Source organism: Scyliorhinus torazame, chromosome 2 (assembly GCF_047496885.1).
Source record: "Scyliorhinus torazame isolate Kashiwa2021f chromosome 2, sScyTor2.1, whole genome shotgun sequence".
Lineage (NCBI taxonomy): Eukaryota > Metazoa > Chordata > Chondrichthyes > Carcharhiniformes > Scyliorhinidae > Scyliorhinus > Scyliorhinus torazame.
This window is the reverse complement of record NC_092708.1, coordinates 338,657,060-338,682,317: the sequence shown is the minus strand read 5'-3', so window position 1 is coordinate 338,682,317 and position 25,258 is coordinate 338,657,060. Positions and strand designations below refer to the sequence as shown.

Sequence of the window (25,258 nt, the reverse complement as noted above, 5' to 3'; positions counted from 1 at the left end):
TTGCCCCTTAATTGAAAAAAATAAATAATTGGATACCCTAAATTTATAAAAAATAAAAAAAATGTAAGAAAGGTGCATGACCTTTTCATATGAATGAACAAGTATCTGGGACCTATTCAACTGGTGAAAATAAATAATGTTGTCATTGAGATCTCTTAATTATTCAATCGCATATGGGTCCCACAAATCTTTCCTTCAGTCGATAGTAACTGATGCTTGAATAAAGCAACAAGATGCCACTGGTAGCTATTCAGAATTTTGGTTGTGGCATTTCAGGTGCAAATCACTCCTACCTTGTTTTCACTCAATATTCTCAAATGCTGTTTTTGCATGAGGGGCGCACAGGATAGTAGTTAGGAGTGGGAACCTTGGCTGATATTTTTCCTGCCTAATCCAGGAACACTTGGCTGTAATGTCCCCACAAATGTACCAGTTGAGATAATTTAAATCAGCACACACCATAAGTGAACTAGAACTTTTTTGCTCTAAATAACTCAGCACTATATTGCGTGGTGCATTTATCTTGAGTTCTTTAAGACTTCATTCACTTCTAAAAAATAATTCCTGAAAAAAACCAGCACGCCGCATTGCACACAGCATTAAGTGTTGCTTCAAATGTGTGATTTCTGACTTTCAGACATAAATTCTCTGACAATCAGAATGTCTGCAATTTTCAATGAAACATAGCTGGAAAAAAGTTGAGTACACGCTGGACATTATTCAGCAAAATAGCTATAACTCAACATTATTGCGGTATGTCAAGGGAATATTGATTTAAAATACTCAATTAAAATGAAAAATAAGACAATGTAACTAAATTTCCTACATTTTCAACCTTAAAAAATATTACAGACGCACGTCCAATCTCTGACAAAAACTGTCCTTTACGATCAGTTGCATCTGACTCAAGAAGCAAAATTACAAGCTGATCTAAACAGGTAAGGTGTAGAAGTGTGTGGGACTAGCCGCACCATAACACCTAAACGTTACAGAGGACTAAATGGCAAACATTCCACTTTACAAACAGAGTCTCAAGGAAGGCAGAGCTCCACTTCTCTAATACACAAAGATATGACACGTACATATTAAGTTAATGAAACAAACCTGAGTAGTTATTCTTGAAATATATTAACCGGGGAGGTTCCGAGTTGAGTTGGTTTAGTGTACCGTCAGCATTTAACGGTCGAATCTGGTTTAAAACATCAAATTCAATTTGAGTACTATATTACGCAAAATATGCAATAGTTAAAAACAGACCTTTGCATCAAACTGAACTGTGATCATCTACAGTACCTTCCTAAGAGGAATTGTTTGGACCCATTCCATTGTGTTCACATCAAAGATGTCCACACCATACTCACTGTATACGGTTAGATAAGATGATGTGTAACCTAGCATAGATGTGAAAAGTAAATAATTAGTCAAATTCAGCAAAAGTTGCAGGTCTGCAGTTTTCACCAAGTTGTGTCGTCATTTCCAATTTCCAGTGCAATTCACGCAAACCAGTACAAAAGATAGGAGGGATTTCAAGTGCACATTCCATTCAATGCAAATCCAGTTTCCACAACCCCTCACACTGCTTTAAAAAATAGCGCTGGAAGCCAGGTCTACCAACAAATCCCAAATTGAATGAATCCATTGATGATTTCTTTTGTTAGTTTCCTCCCCTTTTGAGATCTTCAAAAAGACTCTTAAAATTAAGCTACTTTTCACAGACACCACTAAGTATTTAAAGTTTTGTTAAAACAAAAACTTGCTAAGAAACTGGCCACTGCACACCCAAGCAACTGGTAAAAAGCACTGTATAACTTTTTTGAAGGGGTACTCACAGGTGGTAGACCCAGCACTCTGGATAAGAATAATTATTTTTTGTAATAATCCCTTTTTAGCTGCATTAAGAAAACTGTACCAGGCTACCGTTCTTCAAGGAATATTTTTTTTAAACACAAAATTTTTAAAAGTTCTAAAACACTGCTCAGTTTTGGAAGACCTGACGCTTGGCAATATGGAAATGAATTTGAGGACACTCGAGTGAACGAAGCACACTTTCCACAACAATTGGCACCTGAATCACCGATTCAACCCCGATATTCAAAAGTGGAATGCAACAATATTTTCTGTTAAAATTAATTCCCTTCTTTCCTTTGCCAATGTGCTCCTGTCCCTTCCTCACAGGGATATGGTTCCACAAACACGGAGACCCCTCCAGGACATAATTGTCAGTGCTCGTCAAAACAATCCCCACATTGATAACAAACTGCACACAAACAGCATCTTTAGTGAAAAAAATGGCAGGGCATTAGAAAAACAAATTGAGAGATTAGTGTGAGCGAGTAAAATCTTGGTCACAGCCATTAGTTTTATATTTTAAAAATCATTAATTGAGCAGATCCTGGGAGCTGAAGCCTCTGCTGTCAATGTTATGTGAAATGATGCGTAAGAGGCCAGAGTCAGAGAAGCTGACTGCTTGGAGGGAGGACATAGATGCCTGCATGAGATTTGAGAGCTGGCTGGCTGGATTCTCCATTTCACCGGCTGCGCATTCACGGCCACGGATTTTTTGATGGCGTCGGGGTGCCCACACGGGGAAACCCCATTGGCCGGTTGGTGGGACAGAGGATCCCGCTGTGGGCGGGGTCGTGCTGCACCAGAAAACAGGTGCGGCGGGATGGAGAATCCACCCAGGGTGTATGAGAGATTACCATGTGACCAATAAAAGACTTCCTATGTTAAAATGTTTTTTGGATTTCTTGGAAATGTTTTGATTATAAAATAGTATTTTCATAAAGTATTGAAGGCACAACATGTATACTGCCTCTGTGACATCAAAATCTGTTTTAACCGACTTTAAGCTTATTGGAAAATAGAATGTGCTTATTGAGATGGTGCAGAATGTACATTCGGAATGTACCCAATGAAGATCAGGTACCATCTCAAGGAAATGTGAAGACTGTCCAGAGGACTCCAAGCCTGCACTCGTCACTTTGCTCCAGCTGGTTTGGAGTCGCATTGATCAAGGCTTGGAAACAAGTCATCCAACCAGTCACTGCAGTGCAGGAAGGCCAAGGCAGAGTTAAGAGAGATTTAGGCAAATAAAATTCTGGGGTTCGTAGTGTGGTGCAAGCAAGCAGTCATGATTATACTGCCTGGGTGCATTTCCTGGGTGGATAAAAACAGAACTTTAAATGACCGTATTTATTTGTATGATTTTCCGGCCCCGTCTGCCACCGGGATTGCCCAGTCCAGACAATAGTTATGGCTGGGCCGCCAAATTTCTCACGATGGATCCTGCCAGCATGGATTGAAAAATCTTGGTCATGGTTTTGCATGCAGAGTCCTACAGAAGATTATAGCATATGGGATATGTACCAGCTCATTGCTAGAGCAATCCAATGCTAATCCTACTGCCTTCTCTGTTCTAATAGTCCTGTACCTTCTATAAATGTTAGGGAATATTAATGCATGAAACAGAGGATATAAGTTTAAAGGGAAAGATGCTTGTATTGGGTCCAGCAAATAGCTAACATCATGGGCCAAATGGCCTCCTTCTCTGCGTTAAATGTTCTCTGCTTCATGCTCCGCTAACTTAGTATAAGGAAACTGCTCGTTACCCCTCTTCTCACTCGGACTATCCACTACCATTGACTATCGCCCAAAAGTGGCCTTTCCCGATTTACCCTGACAATGTACCATAATTTTCAAACCTCAGTCTCTGAGCCTCCCCTGTTTCAGTGGCAAAAGTCTCCTCATAACAATAGTCTTACAAGCTGATATCATCCTGCTGAATCTATGCTGTATGATCTCAATCACTTTAAGCTACCCAAAACTCTGGTCTGAATTCATTTATCTCAGCCAGTGTGATTACAATTCACCTTAGTGGTCTGAGCCTTTGGAAGCAGGGAAGGGAGCCACAGGAGACAATCATGCGGTTTCCACGATGTTCACTACCGCCTACCTCTGCTCGCAAATTTTTGCGGAAAGTGTGACAAGGCTGATCCACCATCCTGACTTGAAACTATAATCGCTGTTCTTTCATTGTTGCTGGGTCAAACGTTTGAAACATCCTCCCAAACAGCACTGCGGGTGTATCCGTACTCCATGGGCAGCAATGTCTCAAGAAGCTGGCTCACCACCACTTTCTCAAGGGCAAATAGGGATGGGCAATAAATGCTAGCTTTGTTATTGCCACTCACTCTCTCATTAATGAATAAAAGAGAAGTACCAAAGGGGAGAGAGAAAATTATCGTCACAATATCAACAAGGAAAAATACTTTCCAAGTCAGTCATATTTCCTGTTGCCTTTTGATTAAAAAAAAGTTATTCAGATGGTGAAAAAGAGATAAACTAGGTACCTGCATTGCAGTGTAATATTATCCTAAAAGTGTGGGATGGATGTTTACTTTCAAAAAAATATATATATATTTCTCAACAAGAGAAAGGTGCACAAATGAACATTCCACTTAGTTAATCCAAATAAAAATACTTTTCTATAAGTGGTGATAAGAATTCTTCCTGGTTGAAGCTCTGATGGCAGCTTGATAGGCGACTTTCTTCCATAAGCTTTCTGTTTCAAAGAGTTATTTAGCTAACTGAAAAACCCAAATCAGTTTTTTTATTGTAATATCCTGGATATTAAATCATCATTGTTTTAGCACAAAAGATTTTGTTTGGTATTTGAAGGTACTTTACACCTACCCTTTTAATTAGAAGGCACTAAGAAACTCCAAATTCATTAGACTCTTTGAAATGTAAATTCCATAATGATAATTCAATTGAATACTCAAATGCATAACCTAAGAATGCTTAGGTGTTTAGGAACAGTTTTGAAAATATCGCAGAGGTAACGTATTTAAGGGCTTCTTAGGATTAGCATGTTAATACTAAAGGGAGAAACTTATTGAATAAACAGAAAAACACAAAAAAAGTGTTACGGTGCAGAGCAAAAACGTGTACATACCGCAGGCGACAGGAACAGCAGGCCACATCAGCTCCTGCATTCGTGACCTTCTCCCTTGCAAGTCCACATATACGCCAACATGGCTAAAGCAGAGCAAGTACTCTTTACTGCTCAGCCGCACAGCACAAAGAGCATCAAAAGGCTGCTGTGAGAGAAATGCAAGCGATGAGTCCATTAGATTAACGAGGTTAATGGAAGGTCCATCTCCCTGGACATTAAGCAGTGAAAATCCAGAAGGATAGCCAACGCAAAGTCTTTCCTCAAAGATCGCCATCCATTGCACATTGCCAAGGGCCTGAATTTCATTGAATTTCTTGTAATAAGGTTTAGTTCGGCTAGTTTCATAGCACAGGACTTGCCGTTTCACTGCCACAAAGAGAGCGCTCACAATACCCTGCCGCAAAGATCCAGAAACCATGGTCTGGCAGCCTTTTGTTTCAGTGAGTTTAATATCAAAGGTGGTCTCAGGTCCATCAAAAGCAGCCCAGGGATAAAAATGAACGTGTCGGTTTCGACCACAAATAAGGACAATGAGATTTTCTTTGGGAATAAGCTCAATCTGGTAGACTTTTTTACAGTCAGCTGCTCGAACAATCACTGCAATCAAGAGAAGATTTATTATATACACTGAAAAATTTCCTGCATTCAAAATTTATAACAGATGCAATTCAGGTACATTTTTGATCACTTAAGTCTTCAAACCGCTCCACAGTTAGTAAAGTCATCCAAGTTTACAAAAATCAATTTCTAATCAGACATTTGTTGCAATTACTGTATTAAAAACGGCCCAAAATTTGAGTGAGAAAAGGTAAATGGATATTTGGTAGCTTACTGTCTCGTGTTAACTCTACAGCAAATAGTCCTTCCTCTGTGCCCAGAACTATACGCTCACGATCTAGGAAAATCACAAAATTGAGGTTTGATTTTGCAAAAGTAAACTGTGAAAATTAGTTATAAATTTATATTCCCTTCAACCAACAAAGAAAACATCAGCTGGTCTCACCTATAACAGCAGCAGATAAACTTGTTTTAATAAAAGGCAGTGTACTATCATATGCTTCTTGCGGAATATATACAACTCTGTTTCTAAGTTTATTTTTTTGTAGGATATTCTGCAATCCTTCTAGGATTCCAACCCACTTCCTTTTCTCACTTTCACTTTCTGTCAGGATAAGCAGTGAGCAGGTCTTTGATGGTGAGGAGAGGAGCAAAGTTGTCACCTGCAGAATAAAATTTGGTGTAATTATATTTATATTAAACAAATGCAATTAACATCCTTTATTGATGCAAAGTAAATCAGTCTGCTTATGTATTCATCCACATGAATATAAAACATTCCCTTTTCATTCTATGTCATAGCCTTTAATAGTTTCTACCCTATTCCTTCAACCTAATGGTATATTGGAATATCGTGACACTAAGCTTTTTCAAAAATTCTCATGAACATGAGGGATGTCAGTGTTGGTGAATAGTCCCATTCTGTTCTTGAAACAAAATTCCAGCAATCAATCAGGACAAAAATCCCATTCACCGACCCAGCAACATACTTCATGACCTTTCTGACAGCGCCTACCAGTTTAGAGACAATATGTAAAAATATACACCGACTTCTCAAAGTTATCATTTTGGAATCACAGAGATACCAGGTAAAGGAGACTTTCATCTCCATCATCTGGGATGGATTTGGGCCCAAATTCCATTGCTCCTTATTCAAAGCATAAAATCAGTACACACATTAAATGCTTCCAAGCATTACTGAAACGTTCATTCATATTTTATATACTCCAATTAGGTCAAATTTCAATATGGACAATTCCAAGGGAAGATACTCAAGACATGCATAATTGAAGTTCATTATTGTGAGATTAATTCTAACCTTGAAAATGCAAGGAATATCCTTCCGGGTAGCATGAATTACATCAGATGCAAATACTGAACTCACGGAAAAGGCTTCATCTCTGCAGATAAAAGTTTAACAGCCATAATCACAACACAGTTTAGACTTGACTAAAACATCATATCAAGTGAAGCTTGGAAGAGAAAAACACATACGTTTCACAAAGGGGGACGTACACTCTTCCTAACAGCCTCCCAAAACTCTGCAAAGCTAAAGCTTACACAACCCTTCCCAAGTACAGTTAGCTATTTATTGGTCCCTCAACAACACAGAGTAGATGGTAGAAATAAAGAGGTGGATGGAGGATGGTTTAGAAACAAACAGATCTTATGGCTAATCCTTAGCAGCTGCATAATTATTTTTAATTCTAAATTACTTAAAAGATAATTCCAAATTTATAAAACTGCTTTTGATTCAGCTAAATGGAAGACTGGGATTCTCTCTGTCATCTGCTGTAGCTTTGGTCGAAGATTTCTAGAAATTCCAAAAACTGGCACATTTTTGGGGAAGGAATTCATTTGATGAAATAATCTGCGTACTGAATTTGACAAAACTATTCAAGATAAAAGAATTTGTATTATATTGTAACTTATATTGAGATATTTCTATTAATTTGATGGCACCCATAGGGATTCAATCCACAGAATGCATTTGGGAATGTAAATTAGGTCAATCAAGATAATAGTAATAATAATAATCTTTATTAGTGTCACAAGTAGGCTTACATTAACACTGTAATGAAGTTACTGTGAAAATTCCCTATATGATTCCTATATACTACAAAATTTGAGACAGGATTGTTAAGACAGATTTCATTTGCTGGAATGGCTTCATTAGAGTGAGCCTTGTGGGGAAAGGTGCCAGCTATCTGGAGTCCACAGGAAGACCACAGCAGGATCCAAAGGTTTATCATAGAATTTACAGTGCAGAAGGAGTCTGCACCGGCTCTTGGAAAGAGCACCCTACCCAAGGTCAACACCTCCACCCAATCCCCATAACCCAGTAACCCCACCCAACACTAAGGGCAATTTTGGACACTAAGGGCAATTTATCACGGCCAATCCACCTAACCTGCACATCTTTGGACTGTGGGAGGAAACCGGAGTACCCGGAGGGGGGAATAGTGTGAAATTTCAATATCCAGTTTATGCAATGCTGACTTCATTGTCAGGACATGATGGTCGCACTATAGTATGCCTAGATATTGAACAGATTTAGGAACTAGGTACATTTTAAAGTAAGGCACACTTGTATTTTTGGGTGTTAGGAACACAATATAGCTTCAAGTTTAATTTATATTGTTATATTTTTGTGCTAAGATAGGTGAAAACTGGGTTTGTTTTCATTTCACTTTTTAAAAACTAAATTTAGAGTACCCAATTAAATTTTTTCCAATTAAGGGGCAATTTAGCGTGGCCAATCTACCTACCCTGCACATCTTTGGATTGTTGGGGCGAAACCCACTCAAACACGGGAGAATGTGCAAACTCCATACGGACAGTGACCCAGAGCAAGGATCGAACCTGGTTGTTTCCATTTCAGAGACTTTTTTTTTTTTAAGATGGAGCTGAGAATTCTCCAGGCCCGGTTTGTAAACAAGCATTTTTGATGAGGTTTTGCATCTCAAAATGAAGTGAGGGGTTACCAAGGAGTTAGTAGCTTAAAGAAGTTAAAGCAAACACAAAAGGGCGAATAACTATGCTGCTGCCTAGCAACAGGGGATCAAAGCAAAGACCCACACAGAGCCAGGGAGAGACACGAAAAGCAATTTTAGTTTCAGTTGGTATGGATATATCATAGAGTGAAGACAAAAAGATCAAAGACTCTAGTGGAAAATGATGCAAGACCGAAGAAATGAATTTAAGAGTTAGGGTGCCTTTGGATTGAATTTTCTGGATCTCAAGAGAGGGACCAATTGTGAAATGACTTCCGGTGAATGTTCAGAAGTCTAGTGAAAGAAAAATCTCTTTGCAACTGAATCAGCTCTACCCTTAGTGTGAAAATAATGGTACCTCTTCACTGGAGTGTTGGGTTTTTTGAATCAATTTTTGTTCTTGGTGTTTGTGTTGAAATCTTTCCAACCTTTTGTTGCCTAGTCTAATATAGTTAATGTTGTTGAATAAATGTTTTTTTTAAAGAAGTAAATAGCAGAATCCTGTGATTCTGTTCGGTAAGTACCCTCCACAGTGTAAAAAAATAAACAAAACATGATTTAAAAAACCAGGTTCCATTCTGGGATCTGACTTGTCCAACATCAGCTGAAATCATCATAACCAGTAAGGACAGAGGATGGTAACAGATTTGACTTCTGCCTACAAAATTGCCTAACGGTGTACAACCCAAGAGAATATTGGAGCAGATCTGAAGATTTTAATGTTTTAATTTCTAAAGCAATGGAAAACTACAATTGCCTAGTCATTTTTAGATTAATGCCAATTAAAAGAATCAAGAAAAGGCTTTATGGTTAGGTTACATAACTGTAAATCAACTACCCAAAAATTATTGGATGGATAACATTGGAATCCAACTTATCCATTATTACTTTGAATGACGAGGGAGGAATCAAAATATTAATGATCTACTTTTTATCCACTAACATCTTACTATTTCTAAATCTGAAAGCCTACCTTAAATCCAGCACCAGGCTCGCATCAACTCCAGGCTGCATAGATTTGCCTTCAGCTACGTCATATAGAAAAAGTTTACAATCACAAACCACTGCATATGCTCTTTGCCAACCTTTCTTCACCCCAGTGGGCTTAGGAACCTAAAGGATACCATTAACAGGGAATAAGTAAATGGAATAAAAAATTATTGAACCATCACAAAATGTCAAAAAGAATCATAGAATCCCTACAGCGCAGGCAGCCATTGGGCCCACCAACCCTCGGAAGGAGTGACCTATCCAGGCTCATAGACTCCCACTATCCTCATAACCCCACCTAATCTTTTGACCACTAAGGGCCAATTCAGCATGGCCAATCCACCTAACCTGCACATCCTTGGACTGAGAGGGGTAATCCTATCAACGTGCTAGTAGAATATACACTGATATGCCTGCGCATTAATCTGTGTAACCACCACCATAAATTCAACGTCTTATCCAAAAATGATTTCCATACCTTTACATAGCCTTTGTATGCTGTTCCTATCCCCCTCTGAACATCTATCCCAAGTGGTCTCTTTGCTTGTTCAGATGGAAGAGGGCATACTTGAGGGGCACTGTCCTTGCATAAAACGTGGCATATAAATGAGCACACTATGGAATAGGAAACATTATTTAGAGGGACACATATAATAAAAAGCACATTAGGCTTCATTATAATATTAATAAAATTTGAAACTTGAACAGATGCTTAGATATTGTCAAATGGCTGCACAATTTTTCATTCAACTACATTACCAACAGCTTGAAACAAAAACAGGTGCAAACTTTATTTTAAGGGACTTCCGGTGGCACGGAAGACAGGCACGAGGTGGCTCCCGTTAGGGTCTGTTTTCTAAAAAAAAAAAAAGCTCCTTCTGCCCAATTTCAGGGAGTATTTCTGTTCAAAAACTCACTTGTTTAAGGAAGTAAAGTGCTTACATCGGCGATATGCTCAAGAAGACAGGGGAACGAAGCCTAATGGTGATAATCCGTTGACGGAATCGGAGGCTTCTCAGGGCTCATCGGTGGAGAAAATGGCAGAGGCAGCTTCTGCGACTCCGGCCACTTCATTATTGGCCGAGATGCTTACCGGTAATTTGAGAAACAAAGGCGAGTAGTGTTGGGGGACCTCTGCAAGTTGATGGAAGAGGCCCCATCTCCCATGCAGTTGGCATTGGAGAAGACCAACAAGACAGTAAAAGTGCATGGCGCTACAATGCAAGACATGGCGGCAGCCCTTTGGAGGCATATTGACCAGATTGCCTCTCTGGAAGCGGAGATGTCGCTGAGGCAAATAAAGCGCTGAAAGTCAAAGTGAATGATTTGAGAATCGTTGCAGGAGACAAAATATCCGTGTTGTGGGGTTGCCAAAGGGGTTAGAAGTATTTTGCGAAAATGTTTGGGAAGATGGCAGGGGAGGATGGATTCACATCCCCTCCTGAGCTGGATCGTGCCCATCTGACACTCTGATGGAAGCCCCGTGCTAACGAACCACCATGAGCAGTTATTGTGAAATTTCACAGCTTTCAGGGAAGGGAATGGGTCCTGAGAGATGGGCAAAACAGCATCGTGATTATGTTTTGCCAGGATGTAGGAGGGAGCTGGCAGGAAGGTGGGTGGCATTCAACACAGGGGCCACCTTGTGTAAAAATGGAGTCCGATTTCAGGTGATGTACCCGGCGTGGTTGAGTGACTGAGGGGAAAGACTTTTTTGATGTGCCGGAGGTGGATTCTTTTGTAAAACGACATGGGCTGGGTATGAGTTGATAGTGGATTTTTAAAGGCTTTTTGGAAGTTGGGGATGACCATGTGGATATGGGGAGTTATTGGGGTTCCTTGCTCTTGTTTGAATTTCTTTGTTCTTATGTGGGGTGAATGTTTTGTAAGTTGGATTTGGGTGGGTTAATTCTTTGGAGGGCTTTGTTCTATTTGCTATAAATGTTGTGAAAATATATTGCTCCCTGTTGGAGTACTGTGTGTTAAGGAGTTTTTTTAAATACTTTTTTTCTTTTTTCTGTTAGCATTTTTCTTCACTCTGGGTGGGAGCCGCCCTGCTAACCACAGAGAGTTAGCTAACAAAGGCAGTAAGTACAGTGAGGTGACTGCAGCTCATTATATTAGTTTTGCTTTAGATAATGAGCTTAGTGTTTTTGTTCTGTTTGGGGTTAGGTTTATTAGTAGGTTCTAGTGGTTTTTGTTCGCCTTACTGTTTTTTGTACAACGGAGTCCCCTCGGTTGGATGAGGTAAAGTTGGATGAGCGTCCTATTTTTGATGAGGAGGTTTGGAGCAAGGCTTTTTGCAGGGTCAAATCTATGTCCTCTTGCTCTTGTGTTAGTTTGATCCAGTTCAAGGTGGTGCACATGGCTCACTTGACGAAGGTGAGCATGATCGTTTTTTTCTCGGTGGTGGAGGACAGGTGTGAGCGTTGCTCTCGTGGACCGACTAACCACACCAACATGTTCTTGTCCCAAGTTTGTGAGCTTCTGGGTCTCTTTCTTTAGCACGTCAGAGATTCTTAATGTTGATCTAGGGCCATGTCCGTTGGTGGCCATACTCGGGGTATCAGACTCGCCGGTACTATGGACGGACGGGGGGAGGGAAGGGGGGGGGGGTTGAAGGCATTTGCCTCGTTAATAGCCCAGGGACAAGTTCTGCTTGGGCGAAGATCTTCCACTCTGCCCAGTGCCTCGGCTTGGTTGGGTGACCTCATGTCATTCTTGCTTTTGGAGAAGGTCAAGTACACCATTAGGGAGTCGGTAGAAGGGTTCCAACTATGAGAGCCATTCATTTCCTTTTTTTTAAAGAGTTAGTCACTGTCAGTTAAGGGGTTTGATTTAATATTGTGGGGTTAAGTTAGTGTGGGTTGTTGATTGTTTATTGTGTCTTTTTGTAACTTGTATTAACTGTTTGGTACCGTTTATAATGAAAACGTTTTAATAATATATTTTTTAAAAACTAGGTTTCAAAAATGTAATTTACATATCTAATATTAAATTTCGAAAATGTCAAAAGTATTAGAACAGTCAATGCTCATGTATCACTTACCATCGCAGGCATATCCCTGTCGTACTAAACCCACCATCAGAGATGTACAATGGCTACACTGTGTAGGGCTCGAGAAATTTCTGATACTGACTTGATGAGCTTTAGGCTGAGGATATAAAGAGAAAGGTATAAAATTGGACTTAATAAACTGACAGAGCTGTTTTCTTTGAATAAAAAACTGTTTTTTCTTTGCCGATTAAGTGAACTAGTTCAATTTTTGGTTTGTTCGCTGGAAACTGAATTCCAAAGTCTTACGCACTTTTACTTTAGTATCAAATACTTTACAAAAATTCTGAATTAAATAAAAATTGGCTCAAGTCTCATCAACTTGACCAAATAGAGGTGAGGCTTGAGTTTCTAGATTAAGTAACGCCTTTTTCCTAATAACTACAGAAGTATATTAAAAAAATACCTTGGGCAAAGGAGTAGGCTGGACAAATATTGGAGATGTAGCAGCAGGAGAAGTTTGCTGGGGTGTTACTGGCTCCTGAAATTTACAAACAAAATACAAGCATTAAGTTGCAGTAAACCCAAGCTCATAATTTCAACACCAGTGACAGAATAACAATCAACTTTTTGGTTTGTTTTTTACAATTTGCTAGTCAAAGTTACTGAAGAATCTGGACATTAAGAGTTTATCATATACAACTTCATGCTAGAATTATATTACAGTCAGTTCAGGCAGCTTTGAAAAATGCATCTTTGAAGATGCAATGTACAGCTTATCCTAGTGCAAGGGTGATGGGATGCTTAATTCTCAAGACACTAAGGGACCAATAACCATATAAAAGTCCAACTCAATAGCCTATTTCAGGTTACAAATACTCAAGCACTGTCCATAATATACCATATAATGCCTGAGATTTTAATTAAGGGCACATTAGATTTTTAATTTGCTATCATTTTAACTCTGGCACTTCTTTGCTACGTGATATTACTTAAGCTTTCTGGTGACAAATCAATATATCAAATGTCATAAATATTACAATTGACAAGAAGTTACAAGGCCCCTGTAATTACTGTGAAATCATTCCTTCCATACTGAGCTGTTTCTCCTTCATGGTTTTCAGTGATCCTCCACTGTCAAACAACATGTATAAGTACTAACTTTTCAAAAACCAACATCTCCAAAATTTTATACATGACAAAAGTCTAATATCTACACAATTCCACACTATATATTGAAATATCAAAAGTCTTACATATGTTTGCAATCACAGTTAATTTTCCACCATAAATTCTGAAGTCAATAATTATAATGGAAACTGTCTCTATACAATTATCATGCTGCAATTGCACCTGCCTGCCACTGGGGGTACTGCAGCACTACAATTGTAGCAAGGCAAGTTTACAATAATAATGAGATCTCATGACTTCAAGAATGGCAAGGCTGAATGAATGCGTTCTAGTGACCCAGAGACTGGTGGTGGAAAAAAACCATGTTGACAGCAAGGAATAGACCACATCTCATCAGCCCGCTTCCATCCCACCTTCCCTCAACTAGAATAATGCCCTCAAAGATTTAGTGGGCAGAAAAACTGCTGGTATTAGCACTGCAACACAAACCAGAAGGCTTTGGTTTGATCCCTATCTTTCCCTGCATAGTCAGCTAGGTGGCAGTTGGGGTACCCTAATACGGCTTACTGCCACTAGGCTAGTTAAGTGCAAGGAGTAACAGGTCCAGTGTACTACTGGATCACCTTTGATGCAAGATGTTAGGTGGGCAGCAGATGACAGTTGGGCACAATTCTTGCCTTTGTAAAACAATCTACCTACCTAGGTCTATAAATTAAAAATAGCTGAAGCTGTACACAATCAGGCTCAGAATATTCAAAAAAGCAGTTCATTGGGTTGGGAAAGGCATAAGAAATTATTTTTTTGGAAGAATATTATACTTCATATACTGGCTTAATAGTACATAAAGATAAATTATTTTGCATAAAAGGTTTCGATCATAGAGATATGTTGCCAAATCTTTTGAGTCTTGCACACATCAGGACAAACTAAATCTGTATCCATTGAGCTTATGAACTTACCAACTTGCACAGTATAAAAAAAAAATTAAAATACCCAATTATTTTTCTCTCCAATTAAGGGGCAATTAGCGTGGCCAATCCACCTAACCTGCACATCTTTGTGGTGTGGGGTGAAACCCACGCAGACATGAGGAGAATGTGCAAACTCCACACGGACAGTGACCAGGGCCGGGATTCGAACCCGGGTCCTCAGCGCCGCAGTTCCAGTGCTAATCACTGCGTTACATGGCGCCCCCCAACTTGCACAGTTGAGTTCAGTTTTAATAATACCATATATGCTTAAATAGATGGAGCAGGCATGTGATCCCCTCTAGGTTCAAGTAACATTTTCACTGGTTTCCATGAGAAACACTTTTTTGTTGGATAAAGGCCTAACCTCTGACCCCATACATTTTTCCCAAGATGTAGATATGTTTGTGATTTTTAAATCTGCAGCCATGTATAAGGATTTCCTTATACGCCTTAATGCATTCAATCCTATGCTCAAACTCAATTTTGATGTCAAGCAGTCTAATGTGCTCGCTTTCCTCTCCGAGCTAGTTGAGTAATCCGCTCAGGCGTTCCCCACTGCAAGCAGACCTTCACTGGTCAACGTGTGCTTCGGGATTCGTACTACAAGTTTGGCCTCATCAGCAACCTTGCAAATAGGGCCCAAGCCATTTGCTAAATCTTGCTAGCTTGAGGCAGAAATAGAGTACATCAAAGCCATTCTGCGGGACAATGGGTATCCATTGGTAATCCTAATCCTAAATTACCCTGGAAAGCCAAAGTATCTCAGCAATTTGAACAACAGGTTCAGCAAACCACTGCTGCTATGCAGTGGCAACGCAAATGGTGTTTTCCACTAATAGGAAGCTGCTGTCCATCAAAAAAGACATTCCGCGTACCACAAATGAGCACGGTCATATATTTCAGTATAGATGCAATGCAAGGTACGAAGGCTGTATGATCCAACAGTGACTGATAGAATCAGACAACATGCTCCTCCAGCACTGTACTCAATTAGCTTATGCTTGTAAAATCTCAATACAAAACATCTTCCGTTTGATGTGATCCTGTGATTGGGTAACATTGCTGAGCAGTCCCAAGTACACTAATAGCTACCAACAATCAATTTATAATAATCAGATGAGCTCATAACGTGGCACATTTTTGCTTGCTAGAAGTGATGTAGAGTTTGCAGGGACCTGTCCTATGTAAACAAAAAAAATATGTTTAAGCCTTGTGCCCTTTTTGAATTAGCAGGAAGCTTGGGGAGCCTATAGTCCCACATTGTTTTCTCCATGGCAATGCCTCAGCCAGAGACAGCTTGCCAACTAATTTGCACATTTTCTCTTGCAGCACAATTGTTGAGGTAGTTTCAAATTTGGCATTCGTGTGTTTGCCATGAGTGCAAGACGAAAAGCTTTGGCAATATATATATCTCTTCTCTTGCACATGCAGGCTATGTACTATCAAGCAGCTGAAGGTTTCTATCAGTGAGAGATCTTACAGTACTTACGTCCCTCCGGTCCAAATTACTAGAAACTGATGGTGATGGAGAATGGGGAGATGCTTCTGGTTTTAGGCTCCCTATGTTAGACTCACTGATAGAACCACTCTGTAGAAAATAAGAAACAATTGCAAATAAAACTTTGCACAAGAATCACGATCAAATGGATGTTTCAATTGATAATCATCTCCAATTGAAAAAAAAAATTAAGACAATTTACTTTTGGTTCTGTACAAATATCACATCTTGACAAAAACAATTACATTTTAATTTCTAAAAATTAAGCCTCTGCAACATTATTTTTAGTTATATTTTTGATGTTACAATGCAATATATTACAATACTGAAGACATTTTATGTTTTTGTCATAAAGATACATTATGCTCAAGGTACACAAAATAGCTACTAAAGATACTGAAGATGTTCAAGAAATGACTAGAATTTTAGGTGGAAGCTACTTTTCCAACATACACATCAAATGGAAGCTGCAGACAAACAGGGTTGTTCTTCGATCCATCAATCAGAGGTTTCGGTCTAGACGCAAATCAATTGATGGTGTCTTTTGAACTGGCCAATCAGGCACAAGAATGGTTTTAATTTCTGGCAAGTTCCAAAGTATGTGGACAAATGCATTACATCCCAAATGGCTAAACCATCAAAGCAGCATTGTCCTAGGAAACATTCAAATTATGTGCTGTGTAAAATGTTATCAAGTTCTGGGTAATAGCAATCTTGCTCATTAGAAAAAAGAGAGATTTGCACATATATTTTCACAACTACAGGGTTTTCTAACAAATGAAGAACTTTAGAAGTCTTGTTATGTGTTAAATGCATTTGGACAAAGCAATTAAGTGACCAGATCATCTGCTTTGTGCGTTAGTTGAGGGATAAATATGGCCAGCAGAAACTTGGGGAAACCGGGAGAATCGCCAGGAGAAACTCCCCTGCTCTACTTCAAATAAAGTCATGAGCACTTTTAAGTCGAGAGGTCAGACTTGGTTTAACATCTTATCTGAAATACTGCATCTCCAACAATGCTTCAGTGCTGCACTGAGCGATCAACAATTTCTATCTACACCACCTTTAAAGTAATGAAATGTCCCAAGACATTTCACAGGAGCATGGCCACCAGTGGTGGAGTGAGAGGCTGATTAGCGCAGGTATCTTGGCGGGTTGAGGGGCTGGAGATATGGAAAGACAAGGCCATGGAGCGATTTGAAAACAAGATTCTCCGGAATGCCTCACATGCCTCTCCATTCCTTTCACAATAAAACTAACAGTTAATATTTGCATAGCTAAAATCTCTTACGATTACTGCCCTACTGTTTTTGCACTTCTCAGGGATTTGCCTACATATTTGCTCTTCTATCTCACTTATCTTTTTGAGAATCTATGGTCCACTGTGGTGTGGCTGCCTCTTTTTGTTCCTTACTTCAATCCACATGGCCTCCTTTGATGATCCTTCTAACATATCCCTCCTCACAGCTGTAATGGTTTCCCCCTCCTTTTTTATTCCCCACTCTATCTCATTTGAAAAATCTGTAACCATGAATGTTGCGCTGTTATTACTGTCCTTCTCCAAGTCGTGTTTCTGTAATAGCTATGATCTAATGCTACCCCATATTTCTATCTGCACCCTCAGCTTGTCTGATTTATTTGCCATATTCTTTGCACTGATGTATATACCCTTAAGCACTGTCAAACTCTTTGATTTTTTTCCCCCCTATTTTTTTTTCCTCTGCCTTCCAGACTCATTCACTAACTTTTTGCCTTCCATTTCTGATTTGTCCCATCTGAATTCACCCCGAGGTTCTCATCCCTCTGCCAAACAAATTTAAACCTGCCCAAATGCACTGCCAAACCTTCCCGCCAAGGATATTTGTCCCAGCCTTGCTTTGAGGTGCAAACCGTCCGGCTTGTGTAGATCCTACCTCCCCCAGAACCGGTTCCAATGCCTCAGGAATCTAAAGCCCTCCTTCCTGCATCATCATCCAGCCACACGTGCAACTGTTTGAACTCCTATTTCCATGCTCATTAACACCTGGCACTGGCAGCAATTTGGAGATGATTCCTTTTGAAATTCTGTTTGCTAATTCCCCACCTAACTTCCTTAATCTGTACTGCAGGACTACATCCCTCTTTTCACTTATGTCGTTGGTACCAATGTGGAACACGACTGCTGCCTGTTCACCCTCCCCTCTCAGGGTGTCCTGCAGCTGCTCAGTGACATCTTCGACACTCACACCAGGGAGGTAACAGACTATTCTGGATTCATGTCGGCAGGCAAAAAAACCCTACCTATTCTGACTATTGAATCACCTATATAAGTGTCCAAAGATGTGTGGATTCGGTGGATTAGCCTTGCTAAATTGCCCCTTAGTGTTAAAAGATGCACAGGTTAGGTGGGGTTAAGGGGATAGGGTGGGGGAATGGGACTAGGTAGGGTGTTCTTTCAGAGGTTTGGTGCAGACTCGTTGGGTCAAGTGGCCTTCTTCTGCACTGTAGAGATTCTACAGATAAAAGTAGAGGTGTTTTGCTGCAGTCGCATAGGGCATTGGTAAGACCACATCTGAAGTAGTGTGTACTGTTTTAATCCTTATTTAAGAAAGGATATAAATGCGTTAGAAGCAGTTCAGAGAGGTTTCACTCGACTGATACCTGGGATGGTGATGGTTATCTTGTGAATGGGACTGGCTGGATCTCTACCCATTGGAGTTTAGAAGAATGAGAGGTGATCTTATTGAAATATTTTAGATCCTGAGGGGATTTGATAGGGTGGATGCTGAAAAGATGTTTCCCCTTGTGGGAGAGACTAGAACTAAGGAACACAGTTTAAAATTAAGTGGTCTCCCATTTATGACAGATGAAAATAATTGTTTTCTCTCAGTATGTTATGAGTCTCTGGGACACACTTTCCCAGGGAGCGGTGAGGCAGGGTCATTGAATATTTTTAAGGCAGAGGTAAATAGATTCTTGACTAATATGGAAATCAATGGTTATCGTGGGACAGGAGGAATGTGAAGATGAGGCCACAATTCGATAAATCATGCTCTTACTGAATGGCAGAGCAGGCTCGTGAGGTCAAATGGCATACTCCTTTTATTTATGTTGGCACTTTTTCTCATCAGTATTGAATAGTGGTTGGAAAATGAGATGCACTCGGGGAACTCCTGCACTACCTGCCTGTTCTGTTTAAACTATTTGGTGGTCAGCACACTTGAGCTGCGGGGTGACTACATCAATAAATTTGCTATCAACGTAGCTCTCAGCTGCATCACAGTGAGGACAGCAGCTGCTCAAGCTGCCGAAGTGGTGTCACTTCCTGAACATATGGTTACTCAGGACATGGCATGTGTCCTAGAGTTCCCACATTTTACAGGATGTGTACTCTTGCTTTCTTTATTTGTTACAAAACTTCACACTTTTCTGTGTTTTGAATTCCATTTGCCAATGGTCTACCCAATGACCAAGTCTATGCGGGTTCCTGTGGATTAAAGCACTCAGTCTATTGCCAACTGCAAACTTAGACACCAGGGGCATTATATATTTTTTATGAACCGTTTGGGGAATGGAATAAACAGCAAAACCCGTGAAACTTAATTAACAAATTATTCCTTTATGATTTTCATATAGTTCATATTTAAGGATGTATTTCTGATGTTATTTGGCTGCACGAGTGAGCATTAAAGTATAACCATTTTATAAGTCCTTTACTACTGTTTTGCCAGTTGAATTTGTAGTGTTGCACAGTTTTATAATTGGTGCCTGCTGTTGTATTATCTGCTAAAGTAATTCCCTGGTGTGTCAATTACTTTAATGTAGCAAGTAGTAGCCTTGCTACAGATCATTTCATTTTTGATTTGTGTAGCCATGGTTCTGACATCGACTATAGTAAAAGTTTATGGTGTTTTCCTTGTGGGATTTAAAAAAAACAACATAGTGCAACGATGGCTGCATGTCTAGTTATCAGCCTGGGTTGTGGTGAGGGCGGCAGCAGCTGTTTTATGCAGAAGCTGTAGTGTGAAAGTATCTTTTGAAACATTTAGGAGACCAATTCAATTGAAACTACTTCTATGTTTTATGGTATTACCCAAAATGTCATATTTATTGAATAAAATGCATGGTAAAAAGCCTCAGGAACTGAAACATTCCTCATATAAAAAAGCTGAACCAGAATTAATATTTTAATTTAAAAAAACCACTTAATAAAAAAAAGACAAAGCTTCACACAATAGCAAAGTAACTGACAGCAGTGAAGGGCAAAAATATAGCTAACATGAAAATCTAGTGCCATGAAGATGCGCTGTTTTCCAAATAATAATTTTTAATCCACCAAGTGGAAACATGGATTGAACGTTAAAAAAAACAGACTAAAGAGATTGGAACTCACAGCTAAGACGGCTACTTAATTTTCATTACTATACATTCCAAGCCTTCCGAGATGAAGATAGCATGTTTGCAAATGTCCATCAAAGACAATGACCCCAGAGAAATGTGAATGAACCATATTTTCTACTCCAAAAGTATGTCTGGAACAGAGTCAACATCTGGACAACATTCAGATACTCAGCTGGATGGAGGCAAACCATCAATCCTAATCTCTTGAACAATGAACCCTGGCTAAGAGGGGGAACTCTGAGACCCAAATTAATCTGTAGTTTAAAACCGCCTTGACATTGAAAGTAGTAAAACCACTGGATTGGGTGAAGCCAGCCGAGTCACAATAAATACTACAGACTGTGAATTCCTTTGAACCTTTATGGACTCAAATTTGGTCAACCTATCCTTCCCCACTCTGTAATCTATATTTGTCAACTTTGAATTTGTGCGACTGTGCCTGAAAGTCAGTGCATATTTTATTATTTGACTTAGATTTATATGATGTAAGTATAACAAAAGTTAACCTGTGTGTTAAATTCAAGGAAACTTGTTCTACTGGTTCTTTTATGATAATGTGGAGATGCCGGCGTTGGACTGGGGTGAGCACAGTAAGAAGTCTTACAACACCAGGTTAAGTCCAACAGGTTTGTTTTTGAATCACTAGCTTTTGGAGCACTGCTCCTTCCTCAGGTGAATGAAGAAGTGGGTTCCAGAAACATAGACAAAGTCAAAGATGCAATACGATACTTTGAATACAAGTCTTTGCAGGTAATTAAGTCTACAGGTCCAGACGGAGCAACTGGAGAGAGGGATAATCACAGGTTAAAGAGGTGTGAATTGTCTCAAGCCAGGACAGTTGGTAGGATTTCATAAGCCCAGGCCAGATGGTGGGGGGGTGTATGTAATGCATTGCCACGCGTCCGTTCATCGCGCGACAATCGCCAGGCAGGAATGTTCCCTTCCAGTCAGGGAACACTTCAGCAGTCAAGGGCACACAGCCTCTGATCTTCAGGTAAGCGTTTCTCCAAGGCGGTCTTCAGGACACGGGACAACGCAGAATCGCCGAGCAGAAACTAGCCAAGTTCCGCACACATGAGTACGGCCTCAACCGGGACCTTGGATTCATGTCACATAACATTCAAAAGGACTTTACTGGCTGTAAAGCATTTTGAATTTTCTGGAGGTAATGAAAGCACTTTTAGTGCTGCTCCTTTCTTTTCAAGGACCTTTTTTTAAACAAACAATGTGAACTGGCATTTAGACCAATGGGAAGAGAACGCCTTGGTAATTTAGGTTCCTTTATTGTCATTCTATGTCAGAAAGAAAGGTTTGCAATTATAAAACGCCTTTCAGAATGTCCCAAAGCATTTTTTGGCAATTATGTACTTTTGATGGGCAGTAACAACTAAAAAAAGTCACCATTGACCCAGATGGTCATAGGCTGCTTTCTTCTTTAAGGGGGAGAGCTGACGTGTGGTGATTTAACCTGAGGATCACCACACCTCTGACAAGGGACAAGATTGACAACGCCTTCATGAATAACTCAGCCGGTATGGGAACTGAACCCGTGCTGTTGGTCTCGCTCTGCATCACAAACCAGCTGAGGAGCCAAGTGAGCTAAACCGGCAGTAGCCACTAGTGCAACGTTGAATGCTGTAATGAATCTAATGAGATACAGAAGCACAGGATCTGGGTTGAAATTTCAGTGCAGCAGTGTGTGCGTGCTATGCTGTCAGCAGAGCAAACTCTCAGATAAGAAATTAAACTGAGGTCTTGTTCATTTACACTCACTCAAGTGTAGTAAAGTCACTTACTCAAATTATACCTACATTTCGAGCAATCCATTTCTTTCAAATCAATATATACTTAGAATTGGTAATAATATGCAATGATGAGTTACAATTCAGTTTTGATTTTAATGAAACAAATGTTGTTGCTTGTAAGCAACCAAGTGGGACAAATTCCCTCAAGTGTCTTCTTGTGCAGTTTCCTCTTAAGAGACTTACATAGTGCACACAAGAGCAAGTGTACAACGATTAAAGTACGTAATAAAATAAAATTGGTATCTCATCAAGCCACTTGCCTCTACTCTGAACAATATAACCCATTATCATTCTTCTCTTGTCTGCACATGAGTGTATGTTCCTCTCTGAACACAAGGCTTTCACTGGCAGAGTACGAACAGAATAGCTGCTCCTAGATTTCCGACAATGTCAAGCAATTGCTGGAATAAATCAAGGCAGTGCAGTCTGACTTGTCCAAAACGTTCTCTCCCTGCTAAACAGGAGCAATTAATTTCCTCAAGACATTTGATGATACAGCCCTCCCGAGACAGGGGACTGTCGGGACTCACATGGACAAGTTATAAGTCATGGTAAACTAGATCCCAGTAACAGAAAAAAAAACTTTGCTTTAGCACTTAGATCCCCACTTTGTTACAAAGTAAACCACTATGGCATCAGTGGCAAAACAATTTAACAATCATACTTGCTGTATATGCAGTGAGCGGATTTGGAATTATCTGATGCTCTGACAGTTTCAGGAGGATTGCGATACAAATCTATGTTACAGCATTCAAAAAAAATCTACAATTAAGTCGATGAAGATCGACCCATACAGGCAGGTCAGGTACTGTACAGCATGGTGTTATCTAGAATGGTAAATTGTTGAGAAACAAACATGCGCCATAATGCAATGAGAACACTTCAGCAAAGTTCAGCAGTGCAAGGTTAACTCACTCATGCCAACTTTTCAATCATGTAACCTCCAAGTCTCCTACAAAATGGTGAACAACGCTGTAAATACAGAACCACATACAGAATTGCACATGCACTATGGCACTCAGCAGCTTGAGAACACTCTAGCAACCATTAGCTACAGCCTGTGAAATTCTGTCAATATAGATGAAGTACCTTATTCTTAAATTCTCCCCCCTTACTTTATTTTTCCTGGAGACTCGTGCTAAACATGGCATCCCTGATGGAGGCGACCCTCTGGTATAATACCAAGTAGATCTAATTTTTAAATATGAACCATGTGTCAAAGGGCTATTGTTGGAATTATAACAGTTAAAACTTTTCCTTTATTGATCTAATGTTCACACAAGCAGACAATTTGCAAGTTTCTGTGAATTGCGTTAGGAAAAAAAAGTTAGCTATGAGGGATTTATATTTGTATTAGTAAAACATTTAAGTTTCAGTTGGTTTAATTTAATATTCCTGTGCCCGGAAGGGTAAAACCTATAGTTAGATTCATGCTAGATAAAGGTGTTTGCATGTGTGGGGGTTGCTTAAGATCCAACAGGGTTTTTATTGTGCTCAAATAGGCTAGTGTAAAATGCATGTGAGTGTTGCTTAGCATCTGGAGGTGCTTGTAAGTCAAAAAGCTTTTAAGTCCTTGTGTATATTGAAGACTGAGAAAGATAGATTTGTGATCAGCAAGGGAATCAAGGGTTACAAGGAAAGGATGGGAAGTGGACGCCAGGAATTTTGGATCAGCCATGAACCTATTGAATGGTGGAGCAAGCTCGAGGAGCAGAATGGCCTACTCCTTTTCCCATTTCCTATGGTCTTATGGAGTGAACATCTCTTAACTCTGCAAGAAAGACTGGACAGGACGGGAGCCATAAAGAGGCAGGCTTCCTAAAAAACAAGTTGCAGTCCAGATAACCAGGGAATTGGGACAGAAGAATGTCGAAGTCTGGAGTTAAGTGAACAGAGACCAATGCATTGTTCAGAAGAATTCAAGGAAGAGCAAACAATAAGTGTTCTGAGTTAAGGAGCCAATTGTAGTAACTAGATTTGAAGTGGGACAGTAGACTTCAGAGGTAGATGAAACATTTGGTGTAATTTTAATACTGCTTGGAGTCAAGAGTTAAAGCAATTGTGAGAATGTTGCACAACAGGCAAGACCAAGAAATCCTAAGGGTTTGGTGTGAAATCCTGGACTGGGTTCACTGTTGAAGGTGGAATGAACGCTTTGTTTCAAAGTGTCATTTGTAAAACCTGGAGTATAAAAGCTCAAATATTATGTTCCAATTATATAGAACGTTGGTTAGGCCACATTTGGAATACGGTGTCCAATTAAGGCCACCACACTACCAGAAAGACGTGGAGGCTTTGGAGTGAGTACAGAAAAGGTTTACCAGGAAGTTGCCTGGTATGGAAGGTATTAGCTATGAGGAGAGATTGAATAAACTGGGACTGTTCTCCCTAGAGAGACGGAGGCTGAGGGGCGACCCCGAACAGGCGCCGGAATGTGGCGACTAGGGGTTTTTCACAGTAACTTCATTTGAAGCCTACTTGTGACAATAAGCAATTTTCATTTCATTTCATGTCACCTGATAGAAGTTTATAAAATTATTAGGGGTATAGATAGGGTGAACAGTTGGAGGCTTTTTCTCAGGGCGGAAATGACAATTACAAGGGGGCACAAGTTCAAGGTGAGGGGGGGGGGGGGGGAGGGTTCAGTGGAGATGTGCGGTGGCCTGGAATGCACTGCCAAGTGAGGTGGTTGAGGCAGATACATTAGCGACCGTTAAGACTTATCTGTCTTAAGGCACGTGAACAGATGGGGTATAGAAGGATACAGGCGGTTGGTCTAGATAGGACATGTGATCAGCGCAGGCTTGGAGGGCCGATGGGCCTGTTCCTGTGCTGTATTGTTCTTTGTGGACTGGATTTTGGAATGTAAACCACAAAGGGAAAGCATTATTATGAGAAGATTTTAAAGTGTGTTTTTGGGAGCGGAGTTTGGACATTCTCATGCGACAATCATCTGGGGGAAAACCATAGACACTTTGGG

General features: G+C 40.0%; 1 protein-coding gene across 2 annotated transcripts in view; it reads right to left on the bottom strand.

Moving 5' to 3' along the window:
* The window catches only part of cdc42bpb (CDC42 binding protein kinase beta (DMPK-like)), a 199,287-nt gene that overhangs the window by 7,282 nt on the left and 166,747 nt on the right, over positions 1–25,258 (bottom strand). For both annotated transcript variants that reach the window (XM_072490425.1, XM_072490426.1), the window contains exons 22-32: positions 16,085–16,183; positions 12,960–13,034; positions 12,548–12,653; positions 9,977–10,113; positions 9,482–9,621; positions 6,834–6,915; positions 5,961–6,177; positions 5,790–5,852; positions 4,958–5,554; positions 1,294–1,391; positions 1,105–1,189 (exon numbers count right to left, since the gene is read on the bottom strand). In XM_072490425.1, coding sequence (XP_072346526.1) covers positions 1,105–1,189; positions 1,294–1,391; positions 4,958–5,554; positions 5,790–5,852; positions 5,961–6,177; positions 6,834–6,915; positions 9,482–9,621; positions 9,977–10,113; positions 12,548–12,653; positions 12,960–13,034; positions 16,085–16,183 — 1,699 coding nt within the window. The remainder of the gene's footprint in view (positions 1–1,104; positions 1,190–1,293; positions 1,392–4,957; positions 5,555–5,789; positions 5,853–5,960; positions 6,178–6,833; positions 6,916–9,481; positions 9,622–9,976; positions 10,114–12,547; positions 12,654–12,959; positions 13,035–16,084; positions 16,184–25,258) is intronic.